At 38.7% G+C, this 21,580-nt stretch overlaps 1 protein-coding gene across 1 annotated transcript; it reads left to right on the top strand.

Annotated features, from left to right (window-relative positions):
• Positions 1-13,952: 13,952 nt before the first annotated feature.
• On the top strand, positions 13,953-16,808 carry LOC149408246 (proline dehydrogenase 2, mitochondrial-like). The gene is made up of 5 exons (XM_089616393.1): positions 13,953-14,656; positions 15,268-15,648; positions 15,714-15,978; positions 16,056-16,296; positions 16,463-16,808. Exons 1-5 carry the CDS (start codon positions 14,111-14,113, stop codon positions 16,497-16,499), a joined length of 1,470 nt encoding a protein of 489 aa, XP_089472519.1. The 5' UTR covers positions 13,953-14,110; the 3' UTR covers positions 16,500-16,808.
• The last annotated feature ends 4,772 nt before the right edge of the window (positions 16,809-21,580 follow it).

The following is a 21,580-nucleotide window of genomic DNA, read 5'->3' as shown; positions in this document are numbered from 1 at the left end:
TTAGCATAGGGTATAGGACTTAGTTATTATCTGATTTCAGTTGATTTGAGCTGATTTGGGTCGGATTTAGAATGTTAGGGTTTGAAATTAGAGCCAGTATACGATGAGGTTGATCCATCGTACGATGCCGTACGATGACATTCATACATCTGTACGATGTCATACGATGTCGTATGATGCTGTACGATGGGTTTAAGAATTTCCAAAAAAAAGTCTCGTACGATGCCATACGATATCGTACGATGTTGTACGATATCATAAGATGCTAGACGATAGTTTTAAAAAATATATACGATGATATACAATGTAATACGATGAAATATGATTCTCACCTTATTTTGTCATTTTAAGACAATTTGAAGTACATATACAACGTCCCATTCCCGGGGCGTATCACCTACGGTGGGACGGGGATCTTGACGCTGGTACGGAGGAGATTTGATGAGCTCGGGATAAAAGATCAAATCCTCGAGACTCCGTTCGAGCAATTTTTTTGGAGAGTGAGTTGGTTTCTCACCGGTGCTCGTATATACTTTCCTTCAAAAAGAGATCGAGGCGACGGCACGGGGGGAGATACATTTTCGTATAAGAGGCAAACTAGTAAGATTTGGACGCCTCGAGTATGCACTCGTCTTGGGGATGAGCTACGAAGACGGTCCGACCAAGGCCAAACAAGACGAGCGCAACAACGACCGATTGATGACGGAGCACCTGAACGGCGTTGTCGGATGCAAGTTGAGCGTGTTGATCAACGCGTTCAACATATGTCAGAGCAATGACGATGCATTCAAGCTCGGGCTCGTGATATTTGTGTATGGATATCTTTTAGGGCAGCCAGCCAAAAAATTCATCGAGGAAAGGTGACAAAAATTTATGTACATCGTTGAAAACATCCCCTTCTTCTTCAAGATGCCTTGGGGAAATATAAGTTGGCCGGAGACGTATTCCAGCCTCTCGGTGAACCTGAGGCACTATCACGAGACGTTGCAGAAGAAGTTGAAGAAAAAGCCGGACGTGGCTTAGAAAGAGGCCAAGTACACATTGACGGGTAATCTCCATACCTTTCACTACTGGGCGTACGAGGATATCCCAGAGATCGTGATGAGGTTCGGGTCGAACCAGGGGATTCGTGTGCCCAGGATGCACTCGTGGTCGAGTAACGTCGTCATCATGGGCAAAGACATCGATGCCGTCCTGAATAAAAAAACGGTAACTTTTTATTATTTAACTTTTATTGAATGTATGTTACATTATTTTGGAATATTAATAAGGGTAATTAAGCTAAGTAGACTCCTGAAAATAGCCAATTTATTTTTAGCCAACGTTCTGTAAATAAGTGGTAAATAGCCAGGAGGATTTATTTACAACAAAAATTGGCTGAGACTACCCTTCCAACCGTTCCCGCCCATTAACATGCTGAAAATAAAACATTTAATACAAAATATTCTGATATAACCGCCCATTAATGTCATTAAGATTATTAATTAAGATCATTAAGAGAGAAGAAAGAAGAAAGAAGAAAGAGAGCCGAGAGAGAGAGAACCGAGAAAGAGAGATCAAGAGATCGGTGGCTGCGACACAGGTGAGGGCGGCCGCGAGGAGCCGCGAAAAGGCGAAGGCGGCCAAGGCGGAGTGTCCGCGGTGGAGGCCGAGATGAGGCGCCTCCGCGTCCAGTCCGACCAGTGGAGGAAGGCCGCGGAGGCGGCCGCGGCCATGCTCTCCGGCGCCGGCGACAAGATCTTGGACAGGGCGGGGTCCTTGGACTACAACAGCCCTGGGCCCGCACCCAAGTTCGGCTCCATATTCGGGGACGACGCCGCGCCCGAGGACGACGATGACTTGCCGAAGATGAAAAACGGTAACGTGCTCAAGAAGATTGGGGTGCTTTGGAAGAAGCCGCACCAGAAATAACAGGGGTTTTTTTTTTTTTAGAGCCACTTGATGTTTTATATGAATTGTTTGTGTAGTTATTTTGAAAAAAAAAGAGGTCTTTCTCTGAATGTGAAACACGCTGGGAATCAAGTTCATTCATGTTCCTGGAACGCATGTGCAAATCGACAATTTCTTGCTGAGAGAAGTTTATGGTTTTTTTTTTAAATACAGTATGTTCGTGTTAAAAGATAGCATATTTACAGTATGTTCGTGTAAATAGATAGCCTATTCACAGTATGTTCGTGTAAATACGAAGCTTAGTTACAGTATATTCACTGTAAATACAAAGCCTATTTACAGTGTATTCGTGTAAATAAACTGAAAAATTCTGGAAATATTTTGAGCACGAAGATTCTGGAAATTATGAATATATGGAAGACAAAATAATATCAATGAATGAAGAATTAATTCGAAATTAATTACCTAATGAATTGCAACGAAAATAGAAACTAATTACCTAAAGTCAACATTGAAAATTTCCAAAAACATAACAATAAATGGGCTATTAATTTTCAAAATCTGCAGGAAATTTCAAATTTGAAAACTTCCCTATTCGGTTTCTGCGAATTAAATAAGGGCAAAAGTGTAAACCTAATTTAATTAGTAAGCTGTCACGTAAGCAATATGGCTATTTACAGCATATTAACGAAAGGTTGGCCAATTTTAAATTGCTACACTTTCCGTGGCTTAAGCAGCCAATTATTTCTATTAATAATTGTTTTTAATTTTGTAGGTGGGTGTTCTGCAGATGATGAGACCAAAGGCAACAGAGAAAGAATTTTTCACTCTCCTCGAGACGCAGACGAGCAAATGTCTGTATCCGATAGACGTCGAGGGAGAAGACGCGACGAAGCCGTGGGATATCGAGGAAGAAATAGATCAAGTCGCGACTGTCGCAGACGAGGCCGATGTCATCGTCGGAGACTCCAACGACGAACACGTGTCAGACACTCCACGTGTCCGTCTTGGTAGTCCGACCACTCCCGCAGTGGGATCGAGGCCCTCAGCGACCCCTCGTTCCGACGTTCTCGAGCCCTTTGTCTTAACACGGGAAATGTGGGAAGAAATGCGAGCCTCACAGGAACAAATGCTGCAATCACAAGGAATGGTTTTACAAGCTCTTAACACGAGCGGGCGTAGAATCGCGCGAATCAGGCGAGACCAGGTTAGATTTAATTCAAGTTATGTTTAAATTGAATTTTAAATTTAAGTTATTTGTAATTGAATTTTAAATTTAAGTTCATTTTAAATTTAATTTTAACGTTTTAGGGTTAAGTTTAAATTTAATTTTAAATATAATTTTAACATTTTAGGGTTAAGTTTAAATTAAATTCTATAGTTAAGTTTAAATTGAATTTTAAATTTAATTTTAACGTTTTGGAGTTAAGTTTAAATTTAATTTAACGTTTTAGGGTTAAGTTTAAATTTCATTTGCATTTTGGTGACAAGTTTAAATTTTGTGACATATTTTGTTACTTTGACTTGCATGTGGCGATGTGGATGAGGCTGAACATTTTATTCGAGGTCCTAACGGGCTTGCATGTGGGTGAGATTCCCACGACCGAAGCTGATGGTCGTCGTAAACGCCGGACCACTTCTCCTAATCCTCACCCTCATCCTCATCCTCCTCCTTCGTCTGCTCAAAAGTCGGCGTCTTCATCGCAACGCCGTCTTATTTGCATCGCGAGTCATCGAAGAAGTCAAAAAGCCGTCTTCATCGCACACACCGCCTTCTTCGCATCTCGAGTCGTCGAAGCGATCAGTGAACATGCCACTGACTTCGCCGACGTTGTCGACGTCTTCTTCGTGTCCTCGTAGAGAAGACGTTCCGGATAAGCTACGCCCGCTCACGATTATGCTTAAAGGGAAAAGCAACAAGGCACAACTTACCCCGCCACATCCAGATTGGCAAGTGCGACAGAAGTCGTCACGTTGGGCCGATTTCACTGATCCGACGAGGCCCAAGTATTCAGAGAAGCCGATCCCCAAGTTCAACCCATTGAAGGACGCGAATCTAAAGGAGTTTAATAATTTCGTGAAGTGGATGCGGAGAAACGACAGATTCATGAATTCTACTCGCCTGAAGACTTGCAACGGAGATACGAATTTCTTCGACACGATGTTGACAGAAACCAAATGGCTACATGATTCGGTACATTATTTATTATATTTTGCATTCCCTTTTAATTTAAAGTAACGCTATATTTTTCTTATTTCTCAACATACTGATGCTATAATTCACATGATTCGGGCTCGCTAACGAGCTCTCGACGTATATCGACAAGACGTCCGAATCATAGATTGTCGGTGGGTCCAACACGTGTCTGGCCGATTCACAAAGGAAGAAGCGAACATCAAGAAGGCCATCGAGCTGGGGACGGAGCCCGAGCCAGTAGACTGGGACATGAGGGCGACCATTACCCCGATGACTGGGTATAGGGACACCGATATTTTTCCGTGGAATGATGCTCGCGAGATCATGTTCGTCGTGAACTTCAAGAACGTTCATTGGTTCACATTTCGGATCGACATCGAGGGTTGGACCATTACCGTCCTCGATTGCCAAAAAGATCTCATGCAATCACCGAATAATCAAATGGACTTTACGGAGATGATGGAGGTACGTAAAATGTTATTCACAATTATTAGGTTTATTTGCGGTTATTAAAATTAGAAGGGTTATTTGTCGTTGTTAAAATGTTTATTATTCAGACCAGGACTCGAGCATTCGCTAGGATTCTGGCCATAGGTGGTTTCTTCAAAAATCATCGCATGTCTTACCGGGAGACTGAGCACGGTGAAATTAAGTTCACATACCCGACATGGCTAGTCGATCAAAATGTCCCACAATGTGCATACAGATAAACATGTTTACTTTTTTTTTTTACAAGTTATGTTAAAAAAGTTTTTTTTGACAAGTTAATTCAACTTTTTTTTACAAGTTTTTTACAAGTTTGTTTTTTTTTTTTACAAGTTATTTTATTCAACCTTTTTTTGACAAGTTTGTTTTTTTTACAAGTTATTTTATTCAACTTTTTTTTGACAAGTTATTTTATTCAACTTTTTTTTTACAAGTTATTTTATTCAACTTTTTGTGACAAGTTTTTTACAAGTTTGTTTTTTTTACAAGTTATTTTATTCAACTTTTTTTTTTTGAAAAGTTATTTTATTCAACTTTTTGTGTTGTAGCGGTGATTGTGGGATGTTCGCAATGAAGTATGTCGAGCACATAGTACTGAACGAATCATTTGACACTCTTCAAAGTGTCAATATGAGAACGTTCAGGAAGAAATGGTGCGTGGACTTATTCTACAACCACCTTATCCCGTGATTTTGTATTTTCGGATGTTTTTATTTTGTACTGTATGTAATACTACCTTATATGTTATGTTATTGTTATTTTGTGGTTTGTGTTATTGTTTTTAAAGTTAAAGTAAATGAACGTCTAAAAGTTTTTAAAGAAAATAAACGTTAAACTCAAATAAACGTTGAATTTTTAAACTTAAACATAAAAGAACACCACGTCTATAAGTTTTTAAAGAAAATAAACATTAAACTCAAATAAACGTTAAACTCAAATAAACGTTAACATGACTTCTTCAATCCCTCCAAGTGCATGTCTTTCTGTTATGTCCCCTACCACCACATTTCCCGCATTTTCGCTGGATAACAACCTTTTCGCCTTGAGATGGGGTCTTCCTTGTTTACTTTTCTTTGGTCGACCGACTTGCTTCTTTTCAACGGGGTCTGAAACTTTCATGTTTTTTTTATCTCATCCGGGACATCCCACTGATCTTCATTGCCAATCGGATATATGGCTTCCTTGTGCATTTCAATCCACGTCATCTTCAAATAAAAGTCACTGCATAACGAGTACACGTCCACGCTTCGATGTTGGGCTGATGCGATGGAATGCTCGCATGGGATATTCAATTGTTGTGGTAGTCTGCAAGTGCATGTCTTCGCCATAAGGTCTACATCGAAATCACTCTTGCGTCTTTGATATGACATTCAAATAGACCAAGCCCGTACGCATTGACGAATTGTGCCTTATTATTTAGCTGTGCGAGATCATTTTGCCACGCCGTAATGGGAAACGTCCTAGCATTCCTTGTTTTGTTGTTGAAGCTTTCTGCGTTGTTGCTCGTCATTAGGTCGTACCTATATAAAAACAGCAACGTTGATGTAATCAACAACATTGAATTTCAGTACACAAGAAGTTCTAGACTTTTACCGTTTTCCAGGAAAGAAAGCTCTAGCCCACCGATCGACACCAACTTCTTCGAGATACTTTGCCATCTCGACATCTTTCCGTCTCAATTGTTTAAAATTAGCTTCGAATGCTGTTTTACTGAAGGCGTAAGCAGCATCGTACAGTTCAAAGCGACAATGATCTGTCTTGAACTTGTGTTGGACATTCAGTTGTAAATGATGGTAACATGCTCCGTGAGGGATACCAGGAAACACAACCTCGACACCATGTATGATGCTAACGTGACGATCAGATATGATCGCCAAATTAGGTACGTCTTCACTGATAGCTTCTCGCAATCTTCTCAAAAACCAAATTCAAGAAGTATGATACTCGCTATATACAACTCCAAATACAAGTGGATATAATTGTGAATTCGCATCCATTGCAATTGTCTTCAGAAATGCACCGTCCAATGATATGTCCGATCGACATGCTTTGAAGCCTCTACGACACGCCCTAATAGAAAAGAAAGCATACTTGAATTTGTCACCATCTTGCACAAAGTCTGTTAACGTCACAGGATTCTTTTGCTTCAAAATGTACAGCCAAGACGGTAACTTCTGTAGGTGAAACGGGCTCGCATCAGACACGAACAATCGCTCTGATACAACTCGTAGGAGATGATTCCACCATATAACCATATTAATGCGGAAAAATAATTAATTACGCTGATCATAAGCTAATTAAATTATGGTTATAATTAACAAGATCTAGTTATGTTTAATTCACGTGAGCATGTTTATCAAGCAACCGATTTGAGCGAAAAACGAATACTTACATTGATTTTCGGTTCAGCTACAGAACGCTCCAAACCAATCGCGTACTCCTTGCGTCGTCTTGATGAAGGACTCGAGGATGACACCTTAGTCTTCCGAAACGTAATCTCCGAGGCGAATAAGAAAGATGAGTGGGCACAGTCTTTATCTCACTAGATCACGAAACTAGATGTTCCGAGATCTCGCTCTTATTTTACTAAGAATGGAAACGAATTTACGAGGGGAGGGAGAGGCAGATGCACGGCCAAGGGAGGCTAGTGATGCACGAAATTTTCACAAAATAATTGCTTATTTTTGCCTTCTCATGAACCCCTATTTATAGTAGTAAAATGAGATATTCATGGAATCTTCCAGAATATATTATTTCCTTTTATTGTGTTCACACTAGAGGATTTAATCTAGGCCATTGGATCTCAACAAGTGAATCATACTTTTTCTCTCATCCATCAGATCAATATCTATGGGATATTATTCTCTATTTAAATAGAGAATATATTATTTAGTGAGAGAATAAATGAGAATATATTATTTCCCTTTAAATATATTCTCATATATTCTCCTAAATACTTTCCTTTAAATAATGAGAAAATATACGACAATATCTTATATTATTATCTCTTCTTTATTTAAACAACCAAAGAGAAAATATTGGTAAATACCAATATTATAAAAATCGAATTTTAGGCACACGGCCAAGGGGAATTTGCGCAAACCCTAGTGCCAAAAACCTAAATCCGATTTTCATATTTTGTGCAAGGCCCAATTGCTTAAAACCCAATTAATTATTTATTTACTTGGTCCAACAATAAACAAATAATTAATAATTGTTTATTTACTTGATCAAACAATAAATAAACAATTATACCATAAATATTTATTTAATTATGTGAATACCCGTTTTCCAGAATTAATGCTGTCAATCACAATTACAGCAAGTGAGATTAATAATGATAAACATTATTATACGAAAGTTCTTATCCGCCTTTATCAGAGCCGAATCGGGGACTATGGACCTAGTAATAGAAGCTTAACAAATCCGATGAAAAAGACGAAATAGTCATTTCTCTTTTTCCATCGATTCGTTTAATCTTGGTCAAATACTCCACCTTGTAAGCCAAGACTGAACTCTTCTTTATACTAGAATTATATTTACTCATCGTGACGAGTGTCCACTGATATAGTCAGTTCGTGATCAAGATCCTCCAGGTTCAACCCGTATCGAGAGAAGTCAATTTTTTCGTTATACTTCTCTTGATACATATCAGCCCTAAGCATTGTTGCTTCCCCAGTGAAAGATTCTTTCGAACGTTACTTACTTCGAAAGTGCTAGCAATCTATCGGTTCTGGAATCAACCCTTAGGTGAGAGAACATTAACCTTCTTTCAGGAAGGCTGGATTCCGTATCTGTAAATCATTTCCCACTCGAATTATGCTCTGAGAAAACTCCCAAGACATAAGCTGTGATTAGCATGAATAGCCTTTTAGCGAATGAGTCAAAGAGCTCAGTAACATAACCCAGTGTCCATGATCACTTCAGGATTTAGATCAAGTCTCACTGTGACCATCATAGTGGCCTCAGTTAGTGTGCCGTAACGGTCCTTAAACGACACATCTACACCAAGACCTGTCCAAGTCGTACACTTACCACAAGTGTAGAATGCTCTCACATAGTGATCAGCCTTCACCTATGTGTTCCACATATATGACTTTAGATATAGCTTTCCAGGCGTATATCAGTCATCGACCTCGTTTTAGCTCACCGCCCGAACTCAGGTGCCCAGCACGTGACTCAGTTTAATACGGAGGCTATGGAAGATAGTTGTTATTGATTCTAATTGTTTAGAACTCAACCCACTAATCATATAATGCTAATAAAGTAATCTTATTATCGAATTTAGTAATCATTTATTCATTATCTTCAAGTAGGCAATATTCGCAACAACTCCTGGTAGGATTGTTCCGGTGTACCCCGCACGTACCCAATAGCTTTCTCTTTGGATCTCAAAGCTTTCAGATACGATATATTCACACCTCATCTTGTCTTCACTTCTTCCCTGGCGTTATGCGCCGAATACTCCGCCATAGAGCTAATTGAGTACTTGTCTTTAAATACTTGACCGACTACCCATGGTGCAGCTCCTCGATGGTCCTCTATTCGAACAACACGCGCACATGAGTGTTTACCCTCGTACGATGTAATCTCCCACATCTCAGACCACTGCATGACACCCCTCAACCTCCATGTGTATTTCTCGTCTTTGCATAGAAAATACCATCTCTTTTTCGAAGAAGATTTCACTCTAAGTTCGAAATTATTTTTCAACGCGTACACGTGGATATGTTTCTTCAATTCAAGTTTGTTTTCAAACTGCTGCCCAATATATATTTCTTATATGCTACCTGTTACTTTCAAAGGTTAACTAAACAATAACTTAACATATTTTACTTGAAAATTTAGATCCACTTAAATTACCTGTAGAAGAATGACTTGGATAATGACTCGGTTCTTCCTTTACAACATCATCGGCGGTGAACTTGGGTGTTTTCCAAGAATAAGGAACGATATGTGATCCGATCATCAGAGGCTCATGCTGACAATGACCCGATGGCTCACAATGACCCGTTGGTACTGTAAAAGTTTCCACAAACTCTTCATATTCTTCCGGACTGGTGAATTCTTCAAATTTTTCACCTCTACCATTGTTATCTCCATCATCTCTGTCACCTTCGTATTCATCACCATCGCCACCATCGTATTCATCACCTTCGTCACTATTGTGTCCATCATATTCGTCACTGTTGTGATTACAATCTCTATCACGCCTGTATACTTCGTCACCGTTTTTGGCACCCTTGTACTCGTTAAACAAGTCATCGTCCCATCCACCGTCTTCGTTTTCAATTATAGGAACATTTTATCGATCCTTGATAACAAGAGTATTCCGTCTCTTCTTCGGTTCATTGCGAGACACCCTTCCAACTTCCACATCTTTCCATTTACGTACTCCTCGATACACAATAGGCGCAATGATCTGTTTCGGTACCAAACTAATACAAATCTATTACGATAGTTGTGCTTCATAAATTACGAAACGTCACCATTGTCCTTCAAAACGGCAGGACCCATCGGAATTGTACCCATTGTGTATGAGACTTCGAGTTTTAAGTCGAACGTGAATCTGTCTAATAACTTGAGCTTCTCGTGTATAAAATCTACTAACTCCGTGTACGTTATCTCTCTTGGAATTTCGAATGCACGCGTCTCTGCATTGGTGAACCTCCATATGTGTCCTTCCTTCTCCCAAGTGCCATTAACCATGATAAAAACTGCAAAAAAAAAAAACAGCCAAACTATGTAAAATTAGCTTATCCATCGTACATCACCGTACAACATAACATCGTACAGCATCGTACAGACCATAACTTTTTTTTCCAAATTTCATCGTACAAAAAAGTTAAATCTCATCCTATCATCTGGTATACCATCGTACAAAAAAGTTAAAACTCAGATTTTGGACTATGTTTTTCAGATCTGATCAATTTTTATCGCTACATTCTATCATATACAATCAAAACTTATTAAAAATGATTAAGTTAGTAATCTTACCCATGATTTCTTTGAAATTCACTTGAGTAGAGAGGATTTGAGAGTGGGAGAGAAGATTGAAGTGATAAAATGAAGAGAAATGAATGAGTGAATGAAGTATATGGTTCAGAATGGTATTTTTGTCCGATTTTATGTCAAAAATCCAGTTTTAGATATTTTTCAAAATTAGGATCTAATCTTGATATTTAATCAACTATTGAGCCCAATTAATAAAATTTCTCAATGAAAAAGGGATATATTAAAAAAAAAAAAAAAAAAAACACATAACTTGCACTACACCACCACCTATAATAGAAACGAAATGGTGACGTCGGTGGATAGAATCTCCTGGATGGAGTAGATTCCGTGGATCCCGTGTAGGTGATACTGACAAGCCAATATTGTCATTAACAAAGCGCGTGAGATTCTTTTTTTTTTTCTTTTTCGGACGAAGCTCCATCGTCCTGTCCTCCCGCTTATAGTCTGATCGAGTGCATTCGATCACAACAGCATCAACTCGTCCACCTTTTGTGGGACCCAACGATTATTTATTTTAATCACTAAATTTAAATTAATTTAATACTAACATGAGGATGGAAATCTTTTTGAGAAACACGAGGATGGAATTCTTAATATTATCAGCTCGCAATATTTAATTACAAGTGGAAAGAAAAATAATAATTAATTGCTTTGATTTAGTGGGCAGTTTATCTAAATAAAAAATAATAAAGAAAAGTTAATATTTGAACGATTTTTTTGAAACGAAAGTGTCTTTAAATTTGTTTGGGAAAAATAACACATATATACCTTTTGTTTTAATAAAATGTCGAATTAACATTTATTTTAAAAAATCTCGAGTTCATATCATCTGTTTAACTAAAACGATGAAATTATACCATGAAATAGACAACAAAATCACGAATCTTCTTTTAATTGATTTTTCATTTACTTGACTATAATATTCATATATAAACATCAATTATCTTTATTCATTCTCGTCATATATGTAATTTATTTATAAAAATAAAGTCTTTTAATCGTGAAGAACACCATAAAGAAGCAAAGATGTAAAAATCGACAGTTGATACTCATCAAAATCATATATTCGAACAGAGAATCCACAATTTAGAGTTGTAATTCGAATATGGGATGAAGTCATCTCTCAGGATATATGAATTTTATTATTTAATCTCAATTTAAGGCTATTTTTATTTCAAAATTGGGAATTTGAAAGTTATGGTACTGGTTTGGATTTGATTCGATTTTTCTTATATAAGAGTTAAGATCAATGAAAGAGAGATTTGTGACACTATTATCCATTTAATAGTATAATTTCGTCAATTTAGTTAAACATAAGGTATGAACTCGGAATTTTTGAAAATCAAAGGTTAAGCTCGACATTTTATTAAAACACTAGATATATATGTGTTATTTTCCATTTTTTTTTTAAACTAGGACCATTCTTCTCATTAGAATACCACTAAAAAAAATCGTACAATGGAACGTGAAATACAAGAAGGATGATCTAGAATCCAATTAACATCGTTATGAAAAGTAAATGATTCCTGAGCAGATGTGTGGGCCACGACATTGCATTTGCGTGCAACATGTGAACAAGAACCACCATCCAGCTCGAAAGAGAAGCCTTCGAATGTCGATGATGATTGGATTAACAATCGTTGAAAAGTTTGGATTGACCGCCAAGACCACCTCCAAATAGTCTGTCTCTGTCGTCTCCAATTGAACATTGTGGACTTTTGCAAAACAATCTCAGTGCAAGGCGCTCTACAGTGAAGGCGTCAAACGTGGTAGGCGAGATGCTGCATTTCACTCCCAAAACCAGAATCTCGATCATCGCTTGGAATTGCCGCGTCCCTGTTCAATTTGAAAGCGCCCATCGACCGAGGAACCCGGCAATCCTGAACGGATCTCGTCTCGGCCCCTTTATGTCGTGTCACCATCCACGCCTTCTGGATTTCCTGAATCCATCTATCAGCTTTCATCGGTATTTCTTCGTTTGGAGAGCACTTGTCTTGATGAACCTTCTCATTTATGCCAGTCCACAAGAGAAAACAACAAGCACACAATAACTCATGCTCACACGAGGATAACCCTGGCCAGATAGCCATCAAGAAGCCCATCGTCGATGCCTGACAAGGTCTGTGAAGCTATTTCCAGAAAATAGTGCCACTCTAATGTTCCTACTCCGCAAACAACGAAACAGGGAGTGAAAAGCGGTCTCGTAAGCACCGTTGAAGGGGCAACTTTGAGAGCACAGAACCCGCTATATATGAGCGCCACTTGTGATGGGAGACCGTCGTGGATAAGACACCGCATAAAGACTTTCATCTCCGAGTGAATATTTAACCTCCAAAGAGAATTCCAGAATTTGAAAATTCCACAAGTCAATGACAAAGACGAAGCAGACTTGTTAAAGACACGATACCTAAACCGAATGGAGTGATGTCCCGATTTTTCAAAATCCCAGATTATCTTGTCCTCACTCGATCGAATGCCAAGAGGAATGCTCAGAATATCGGGTATATCCGATGGCCATAAAGTTTCCTTGAGTCTATCGCTATCCCACTCTCTCGTATTAGCGTTGAAGAACTCTCGGACTAACAAGTGTCTCTGTTGTTCATTCTGGATAGTGATTGGTCGAAAAGACGAGGGTCGTCGGGTCCATTTATCTTCAAAAGCCATCACTTTATCACCATTACCGATCATTCATTTGCATCCTTTTTTCAAGATCTCCCGACCTCATAAGAACGAATGACAAATAAAAGAAGGTTTACTTTTTAATTCAGCGGAGAAGAAGAGAATCCATCGGGTAGTACTTGGACTTGAGAATATGAGCCGCGAATGAGTTCGGATTCGAAATAAGCCACCAACCTTGTTTTGCTAACATAGCTTGATTAAAACGACCCAACTCCTTGAAGCCTAAGCCATTCATAGACTTGGACTTGCAAAGTGACTCCCGCGATTTCTAATGAATATTCTGATGTTCTGACGAACTTCCCCACCGAAACCTCACCACAAGGCTTTCCATATCATCACAAAACACACTCAAGTGAAAGTGGGGAAGTGCCGTTAAAATTTGTCTACATATATAACGATTGAGAACCTTGATCTCCGTAAAAATTCAAAACACTATCTCAAAATTGCCAGAATCGTAATTATGATGCTAAAAATACTGGTATTACGTTGGAAATTTAAAATATAGAAATCACCGCTCAATAAATATCTATGCAGGCTTGGATTGGACAGTTTCGTAATTTTCATATGTAACAAGATTGTATCCTAGTCATGGTATACGCATTCTATGATTCTATCAGAATCCTAGTAACATACAACTCATCCCCAATTTGTACATCAACTTGTATAAATCATGAATTACCCAAAATAACCCTATTTGCGGAAAGCCAAAAATACAATTTCCTATATATAATCCCACCACCATTCCATAAAGCATTTCGCTCATAACCAAAGAAGGGAAAGAAAAAAAAATTAAACACACAGAAAATAGATATAAAAAAAAAACAAAAAATAATCAGCCGATTGATGGCAAGCCTATTTTCGCGCCAAGCCCTCCTTCTCCGACGAAAGCTACCCCGGAACACCGCCGCGAGAGTTCTCAACTCCCCTTTTTGCTCCGCCGCCTCCGTCCATGCACCGACGCTGAGCTCGGCGGAAAACTCGCCCGAGGAGCATCCAGTTTCCTCGGCGGCGCTGGATCTAGACGACGCGGAAAGGCTTTTCTCAGCGGTTCCGACGGCGAGATTGCTTCGCGCGGCGGCAAATCTCCACGTGGCGGCGTTCGAGCCGGCGGTGGACCTCGGAAGCCGAGTTATGGAGTCGCGGCTCATGGAAACTCCGATCGTGAGATCAGCGGTGCTCGGAATTGTTCGGCACACGTTTTTCGAGCATTTCTGCGCCGGCGAGGATTCCGAAGCGGCGGCGAAAGCTGTGATGAGGCTCCGGGAGGTTGGGATCAGAGGCATGCTGGTCTACGCTTTGGAGTACGCGTCCACCAATGAGGCCTGCGATCGGAATCTCGAAGGATTCATCACCACCGTCCGATCAGCCAAGTCGCTTCCTCCGTCGTCGGTGAGTCCCTTCTGGTCATCTTATTCTTAAAATTGCTCGTTTCCAGGTTGTGCCTTGTGCGCATGGGTCAATATTTTTACTTAAAAATAACGGAATTAGTAAGATTACGCCACGTGTTAAGTATCGGTTGTCCCGACGAGGACTTTTCAGAATGCCAATTATAAGACGCGAGGACTCTTTGGAAATATAACTTCTTAATTACTCAAATTAATTATATGATGTTAAGAAATAGTAACAATATATTAAAATACGTATGTGACGTATGATGACAAGACTTGCTAATAACACCAACGAAAATAGGTTTTAATCCACGGTTAAAGAGGCTTTTCGATTATTTATTTTTTGAGAGAATACAAATCATCTATTTAATATTTTTGTTAAATTAGAATTATTGAAATTTTAGAATATTATTTTGTATATCGCTACACTTGAGGTTTAGCGGTAAAAAATATAGTTAGCGTAAAGAAACTGTTATAAATCTTTGTTATACTAAAATATATATATATATATATATATATATATATATCTCAAATCTTGTGGAAACTCATGTATAGCAAATTAGACAAAAGTTTCTGACAAGGACGTGTTTCTTTGCACCCAAAAAAAAAAAGGCGAGTTTTATAATAGCGAAGATAACGGCGATATGGCCAATGAAAGTGCTGGAGCGCGTGAGCGACTTGCTGAGGTGGCAACACAAGAGGCCTTGGTTGAGGCTGCCGTGGAAGGTGAAAAGCCTGCCGGTGTTGGCGGAGTCGAGCCCAACGTACCACACTCCGAGTGAGCCGCCGCCGCTGAGCTCGGAGGAGGAGCGCGACCTCCGGCTGGGCCACGAGAGGCTGGACAGGCTCTGCCGCGAGTGCGCCGACGCCGGACTCCCTTTGTCCATCGACGCCGAGCACTCCGCCGTCCAGCCCGCCATCGACTACCTCACCTACGCCGCCGCCGTCCACCACAACTCCCACGGGGCCCTCGTTGTCTACGCCACCGTACAGGTACGCGCGCAATCTCTTTTCATATTCCCTCTATATGTGTGACTAATGCTTGTGGTTTGCGGCAGGCGTACTTGAGGGACGCGCGGGAGAGATTGGAGGCGGCGGCGAAGGCGGCGGATGATATGGGAGTGGCGCTGGGGTTCAAGGTCGTGAGGGGGGCTTATATGTCCAGCGAGGCCAGGATTGCGGCGGCGCTTGGACACCACTCGCCGGTGCATACGAGTATCGGGGACACTCACCGCTGTTTTGATGACTGTGTCTCGCTTATGATGGAGAGGATCGCCGCCGGGCCCGGCGGCTTGGTCCTCGCCTCGCATAATGTTGACTCGGGTATTTCCTCGAACACTTGTTGTGCAACAAAGTTGTTTTACTTGATGACTAATTTTCGATGTGGGTTGCGATATCAGCGAAATTGGCGGCGGCAAAAGCGCACGAGGTGGGGATGGAGAAAGTGAAGAGGAAGCTGGAATTCGCGCAGCTGTACGGAATGGCTGAGTCGTTGTCGTTTGGGGTCAGGAACGCTGGGTTCCAAGTGAGCAAGTACATGCCTTTTGGGCCCGTTGACAAAGTCATCCCATACCTCCTCAGGAGAGCCGAAGAGAATCGAGGTCTTTTGTCCGCTTCCACTCATGATAGACAACTCATGAGGTAAACTTTTTCTATCTTATCTCCGGATAATATATACAAATATAGACACGATTAAGTAATGTTTATTTCTCAGTCAAGTACGAATGTCAAGACCATTCCAGATCATTTTTATTATTAAAATAACTCAACTATCATACATATCCTAAATTTTTATTATTATGCATAGGACGGAGTTGATGAGGAGGCTGAAAGCGGTGATCTGAGGTGTGGTACCGATGCGTTGGATGGAATAGCTGCCAGATTTGTAAATAGAATATAAAGGGTAATTTGTGTTGGCGGTGCATTTTATTTATAATTACAAAAAAAAAAATGTAAAGCTTAGGTAAATGCCTAAATGCTTGATTGTGTTTGTCTATGTATCATCAAGTTATCCATGAGGAATGGAAGAAGAAGATATATGACTTTCCTTTGTGCCCAAGTTAGAAATTGTGATCAAAGAATGTTAGCGTACACTTGTATTTTTCTTATTATCTAGATCATATGTATAATGCAAGACCTGATTTCCATGGTAATCTACTCTCATTAGGTTCTTGCATTTGTTTTCGCCGCAAACATGCTGCATTAAACTCTGTCTCAACGTGTAGACTTAAAATGGTTTATTATTTGAATTTATCATATTAATTTTATGTGTAGGAAACGTAAGGTTAAAGCTTAATATTACTTATTATTTGTGATATAAATTACTGCCTTTATTTAGATAAGTATTTTTTGTAAGTATTAGAACGTAAAACATGAATAACAACTCCCATATTTTTATAGAAATTGCCACAACTAGGAGTATATTATGGGATTTGGACACATTACTATCTTTTTTTGAAAAACGGCACATCTAGGAGTGGTTATTTGAATCTGATGTGTACATTTACAAATATGCATTTGTCCCTAATTATTTCCCTCTTTTCATATAAACGTTCCTTATATATAAACTTCCCGCGACTGTTCATTTCCTCTCCATCTCTTCAACGTAACCAATGAAACCACCGCCGAGTCCTTCACCGTCATCCTCTCTTTCCTTCACGTTCCTGTTTCTCCCACGATCTTTGGTTTTGTGGGTGCGTTGATACCTAATCCTAAATAATTTCTTCCAAATCGCAAACCCCTAAATCGCGAACCACAAATCCCAAATCGCAAACCCGAATCGCGAACCCCAAGTTCAACCACCATTACCCTTGTCCGAACCCTGTACCATTTACAGATTACCCAAAAATGACGAAAAGAAAGCTTGTAAAAGGCCATGCAAACTCCCAAAAAACCAAAAATCCAAACTTCTAGATCAAACTGCACCGCGGCGGAGTGTTAGGGTCGGTTCGTCGTCGATGAAGAAAAAGGCGAAGAAGAAAACTGAGGCCGAGTCGTCTAGGTCCAAGAAAAAGAGTCCGGCAAATAGAACCCCAAATTCAAAGCGTCGGAGAGTGAGCGAAGGCGAGGAGTCCGATTCCTACTATGACGTTAATCTGAGGCAGGAAAACTTGATTCCAGTGAGTTTAGGTCATTTTTTCAAAACTTGTTTGGGTGGATATTTGGATCGGTTGTAATGATGTTGAAATTTGTTGGTATAGGCTAATTTACTCATAATTTTTCATGACTAACCAATTTGGTTGTGAGTAGAAGTTTGATTTCGAAGACCCATGGTTGAAGACCATTGTTTGTGACTAATTTTGTAACGTTACTATTTTTTTTAATTGTATAGGGTTGAAATTGATTTGTTATATCTGCTGGTGTTGAAAATGATTTGGTATATCAGAATAAACTCTACCCATGGTTGAAGCTAATACACAAAATTTAGTTTTCACTATGTAACTTACATGTGTATTAGTTACAAACATGTAACTAGGTCCTGCTTAAACAAAGTATGTAACCACTAGAATCTGTTAAATGTAATTAATTTAGTAATGTTGCTGTTTTATTTATTTATTTATTTATAGGGTTGGACCAGATACGTGACAGATGATTCTGTGGGGCAGTTCAGCTTCAACTTCCACGGATGTCGTTCATTGAAGAAGTTGCCATGTCGAAACAGGAATCAAACTTGTTTAGAGAGTCCTTCTTTGGCCATTTTTTGGAGATGTCCTCGATAATCATCTCCTCTAAGATCCTCAGTAACCTTATGCTGAGGACGAGTTACTTTGACGGACTTCCCAAAGCAGAGGATAGATTACATTTAGTGACGTGTATGTAACTAATTCAGATAGTTATGTTCCTTTATTTAAGGATAGATTAGCCAATCTGGAGAAAGAGTTCAGTAACATGCATACTGATTTCATTGATCTTCATTGAGAGATCAAAAGGATTTTAGAGGACATGAAGTATGTCCTGGATACGCTGAACAATTTCTCGGCACAAAAGACTGCGAAGCAAAAGCTTATGGAGGACCAAGCAGAGAAGTTGTCGAAGGAGAGAAGGAAACGTGACCAGGAGGAAGAGAAAGAGAAAGAAGAGCAACAAAAACAACAATAACAATAAGAAGAAGAGAGAGAAGAGAAAGAAGAGCAAGAAGAAAAGGAACAACAGAAAGAGAAATATGGGAAAGAAGAGATAGCAGTGATTTCCATCACTGAGAGGTCTGTCACAGTTTACGACTCGTTGCTGATCGGGAGATATGTTGTTATCGATCACATGGCGGAGCTAGTTCCAATAATACTCTGTAAACGGGTTTGGTGTGTTCGCACAGATGAATATCATATCTCATTGCCTTTCGACGTAGTGTAAGCGTCTTTCATGCCACAACAACGTAACGGGTAATGAAAACCTATTATACCATTTCAATTTATGTGATCATGAGTTACTTGAATTTAACAAAACTACTTTTGCGACCTTTTTGTAGTGGGGATTACGGCATGTTCACCATCAAAGCTGCATAATTTCTTGTGCATTACTCTCCATTGGCCAATCTGAAACAAGATGACATGGGAATGTTTAGACAGAAGCTGTGTATCGAACTGTACAAGCATGGGGCACTTAAAAACGCAAGTCCAAATGTTAATTCGGACTCGGAAAATTATATATAGTGTTACTATTTCGGGACAAGTATCTGTTATTAACCATTATACGTTGTATTTTGGGATAAGTATTTGTAATTAGGTAACTACGACAAGTATGTGTTACTATAGTTCTTATTTTGGGACAAGTATTTGTAACTATTTCTAGAAAAATATATTAACTCTAAAAATATGTGTAACTATGTCGTGGATAAATATATTAAGTCTCAACAACCTTGTGTAACTATTTCTAAGATAATATATTAAGTCTCAACAACCTTGTGTAACTATTTCCAGTACTTGTAACTAAATCATAACATTAGTTATATATACGTAACTAAAATCTATAAATTAGTTACATAGACGTAACTAAAATGTATACAGTAGTTACTGATATGTAACTAATTCATAACATTAGTTATATATACGTAACTACAATCTATAAATTAGTTACACATACGTAACTAAAATCTATACATTAGTTACTCATTTGTAACTAATTCATAACAGTAGTTATATATACGGAACTACAATCTATAAATTAGTTACACATACGTAACTAAAATCTATGCATTAGTTACTCATTTGTAACTAATTCATAACAGTAGTTATATATACGTAACTACAATCTATAAATTAGTTACACATACGTAACTAAAATCTATGCATTAGTTACTCATTTGTAACTAATTCATAACAATAGTTATATATACGTAACTAAAATCTATACAGTAGTCATATGTAACTATTTCATAACATGGCCTCTCCCAGGCCCAAGAAGCCCCAAAATACGAGTACGTTTATAATATGGAATTATTTCATAACATGGCCTTGCGCTTAATTAGTTACAAACAGGTTGTTAAACGCGTGTTTAAAGGTTGTTGGCGGCAATAAATGTAGCTTTAAATTAAATGCCCTCAATTGTTAATATATGAAGCATTGATGCTATTTAATATACTCAACAATATAATTGTATCAGGTTTGAAAGCTGCATTTATCGTTATTAAATGCCCTCAACCATAATGTTTAAATCTGCATTTATTGCCGTCAACAACCTTTAGTTACCTGTTTGTAACTAATTCAGTGCGTTTACTTACCTGTTTGTAACTAAATGATCGATTTTAGTTACCTGTTTGTAACTAATATAGCGCGTTTACTTACTTGTTTGTAACTAAATGATTGATTTTAGTTATCTTTTTGTAACTAATTCAGCGCGTTTACTTACCTGATTGTAACTAAATGATTGATTTTACTTACCTTTTCGTAACTAATTAAGCGCGTTTAGTTACTTGTTCGTAACTAATTGATAGGGAAAACCCTTCTCAAACGCATAATTAAAAGTTGTTGACGGCAATAAATTCAGATTTCAGCATTATGGTTGAGAGTGCATTTAATAACGATAAATGCAGCATTATGGTCGAAGTCAAATACAGATCAAATTCAAATTCAAAGTCATATACACCATAAAAACAAAATTAAAAGTTTATAACTAATTTATTATTGCATTTGGTTCAACGGAATTGGACTGCGACAAGTTGCCCGATTGTGTCCTACTCCTCCGCATCGAGAACATTTTCGACTACCAGTGATATCACCTTCTCCTTGAGATGGTATTCTTCTCTTTTTCGGTCTGCCAGCCTGACGTGCGTACATTCGGGTTGTTTGACTATGACTTGTTTCACGTTGTCAGGAATCACCCATGATTCAACGTTGCCGTGTGGTTGGATTACACCTGTATAAGAAGATTTCCAATAGTCTGTAGTGTAAAACAAAGAAATGTAGTCCTCAACAACATAGTTCCGAAAGCGACAACATGCGATCCCGTGGGGAGATATATAGTTGTCTATTTGAAACATATGACACATGCATATCTTATTCGTCAAATTTACAGCTCATGACTGACCATCCCTGTCAATGACCTCGAACTCGTACACCGACGATGGTCGTACCTTCACAATCACAAAAAAATCTATTTTAGTTCCCTATATGTGACTATTAAATTTTAGTTCCCTATACGTAATTAATAAACGTATATTACTTACGTATTTGTAACTAATTACCAAAGTTTAGTTAAAATACGTAACTAATATATATTTATTAGTTACTTATAGGGAACTAATTACCAAAGTTTAGTTACGTAACTAAAATGTAAACGTAACCTTATCTGCATTCCACAAGCTTGTCCGATGTACCCGATAAGCTTTGCATTCGAATCCACGGAGAGAGCAGTCATGGTACCAAGAGATTTCTCTCTTCTTTCGTAAAACCATTTTGTCATCCTCTGACTCAAAAAATCAAAGATCTTC

This window comes from Urtica dioica, chromosome 1, assembly GCF_054948205.1.
Source record: "Urtica dioica subsp. dioica isolate 48M chromosome 1, U.dioica_male_clone48M_v1_H2, whole genome shotgun sequence".
In the NCBI taxonomy this organism is placed as follows: Eukaryota; Viridiplantae; Streptophyta; class Magnoliopsida; order Rosales; family Urticaceae; genus Urtica; species Urtica dioica.
This window is presented reverse-complemented; position numbering and strand designations above follow the sequence as displayed.

Bases quoted from the DNA above. Each gene is read 5' to 3' on its own strand.
- LOC149408246 (XM_089616393.1), top strand. From the start codon at position 14,111: ATGGCAAGCCTATTTTCGCGCCAAGCCCTCCTTCTCCGACGAAAGCTA. The intron at 15,979-16,055 runs GTATTTCCTCGA...TTGCGATATCAG, and splicing joins CTCGCATAATGTTGACTCGG to CGAAATTGGCGGCGGCAAAA. The intron at 16,297-16,462 runs GTAAACTTTTTC...TATTATGCATAG, and splicing joins CATGATAGACAACTCATGAG to GACGGAGTTGATGAGGAGGC.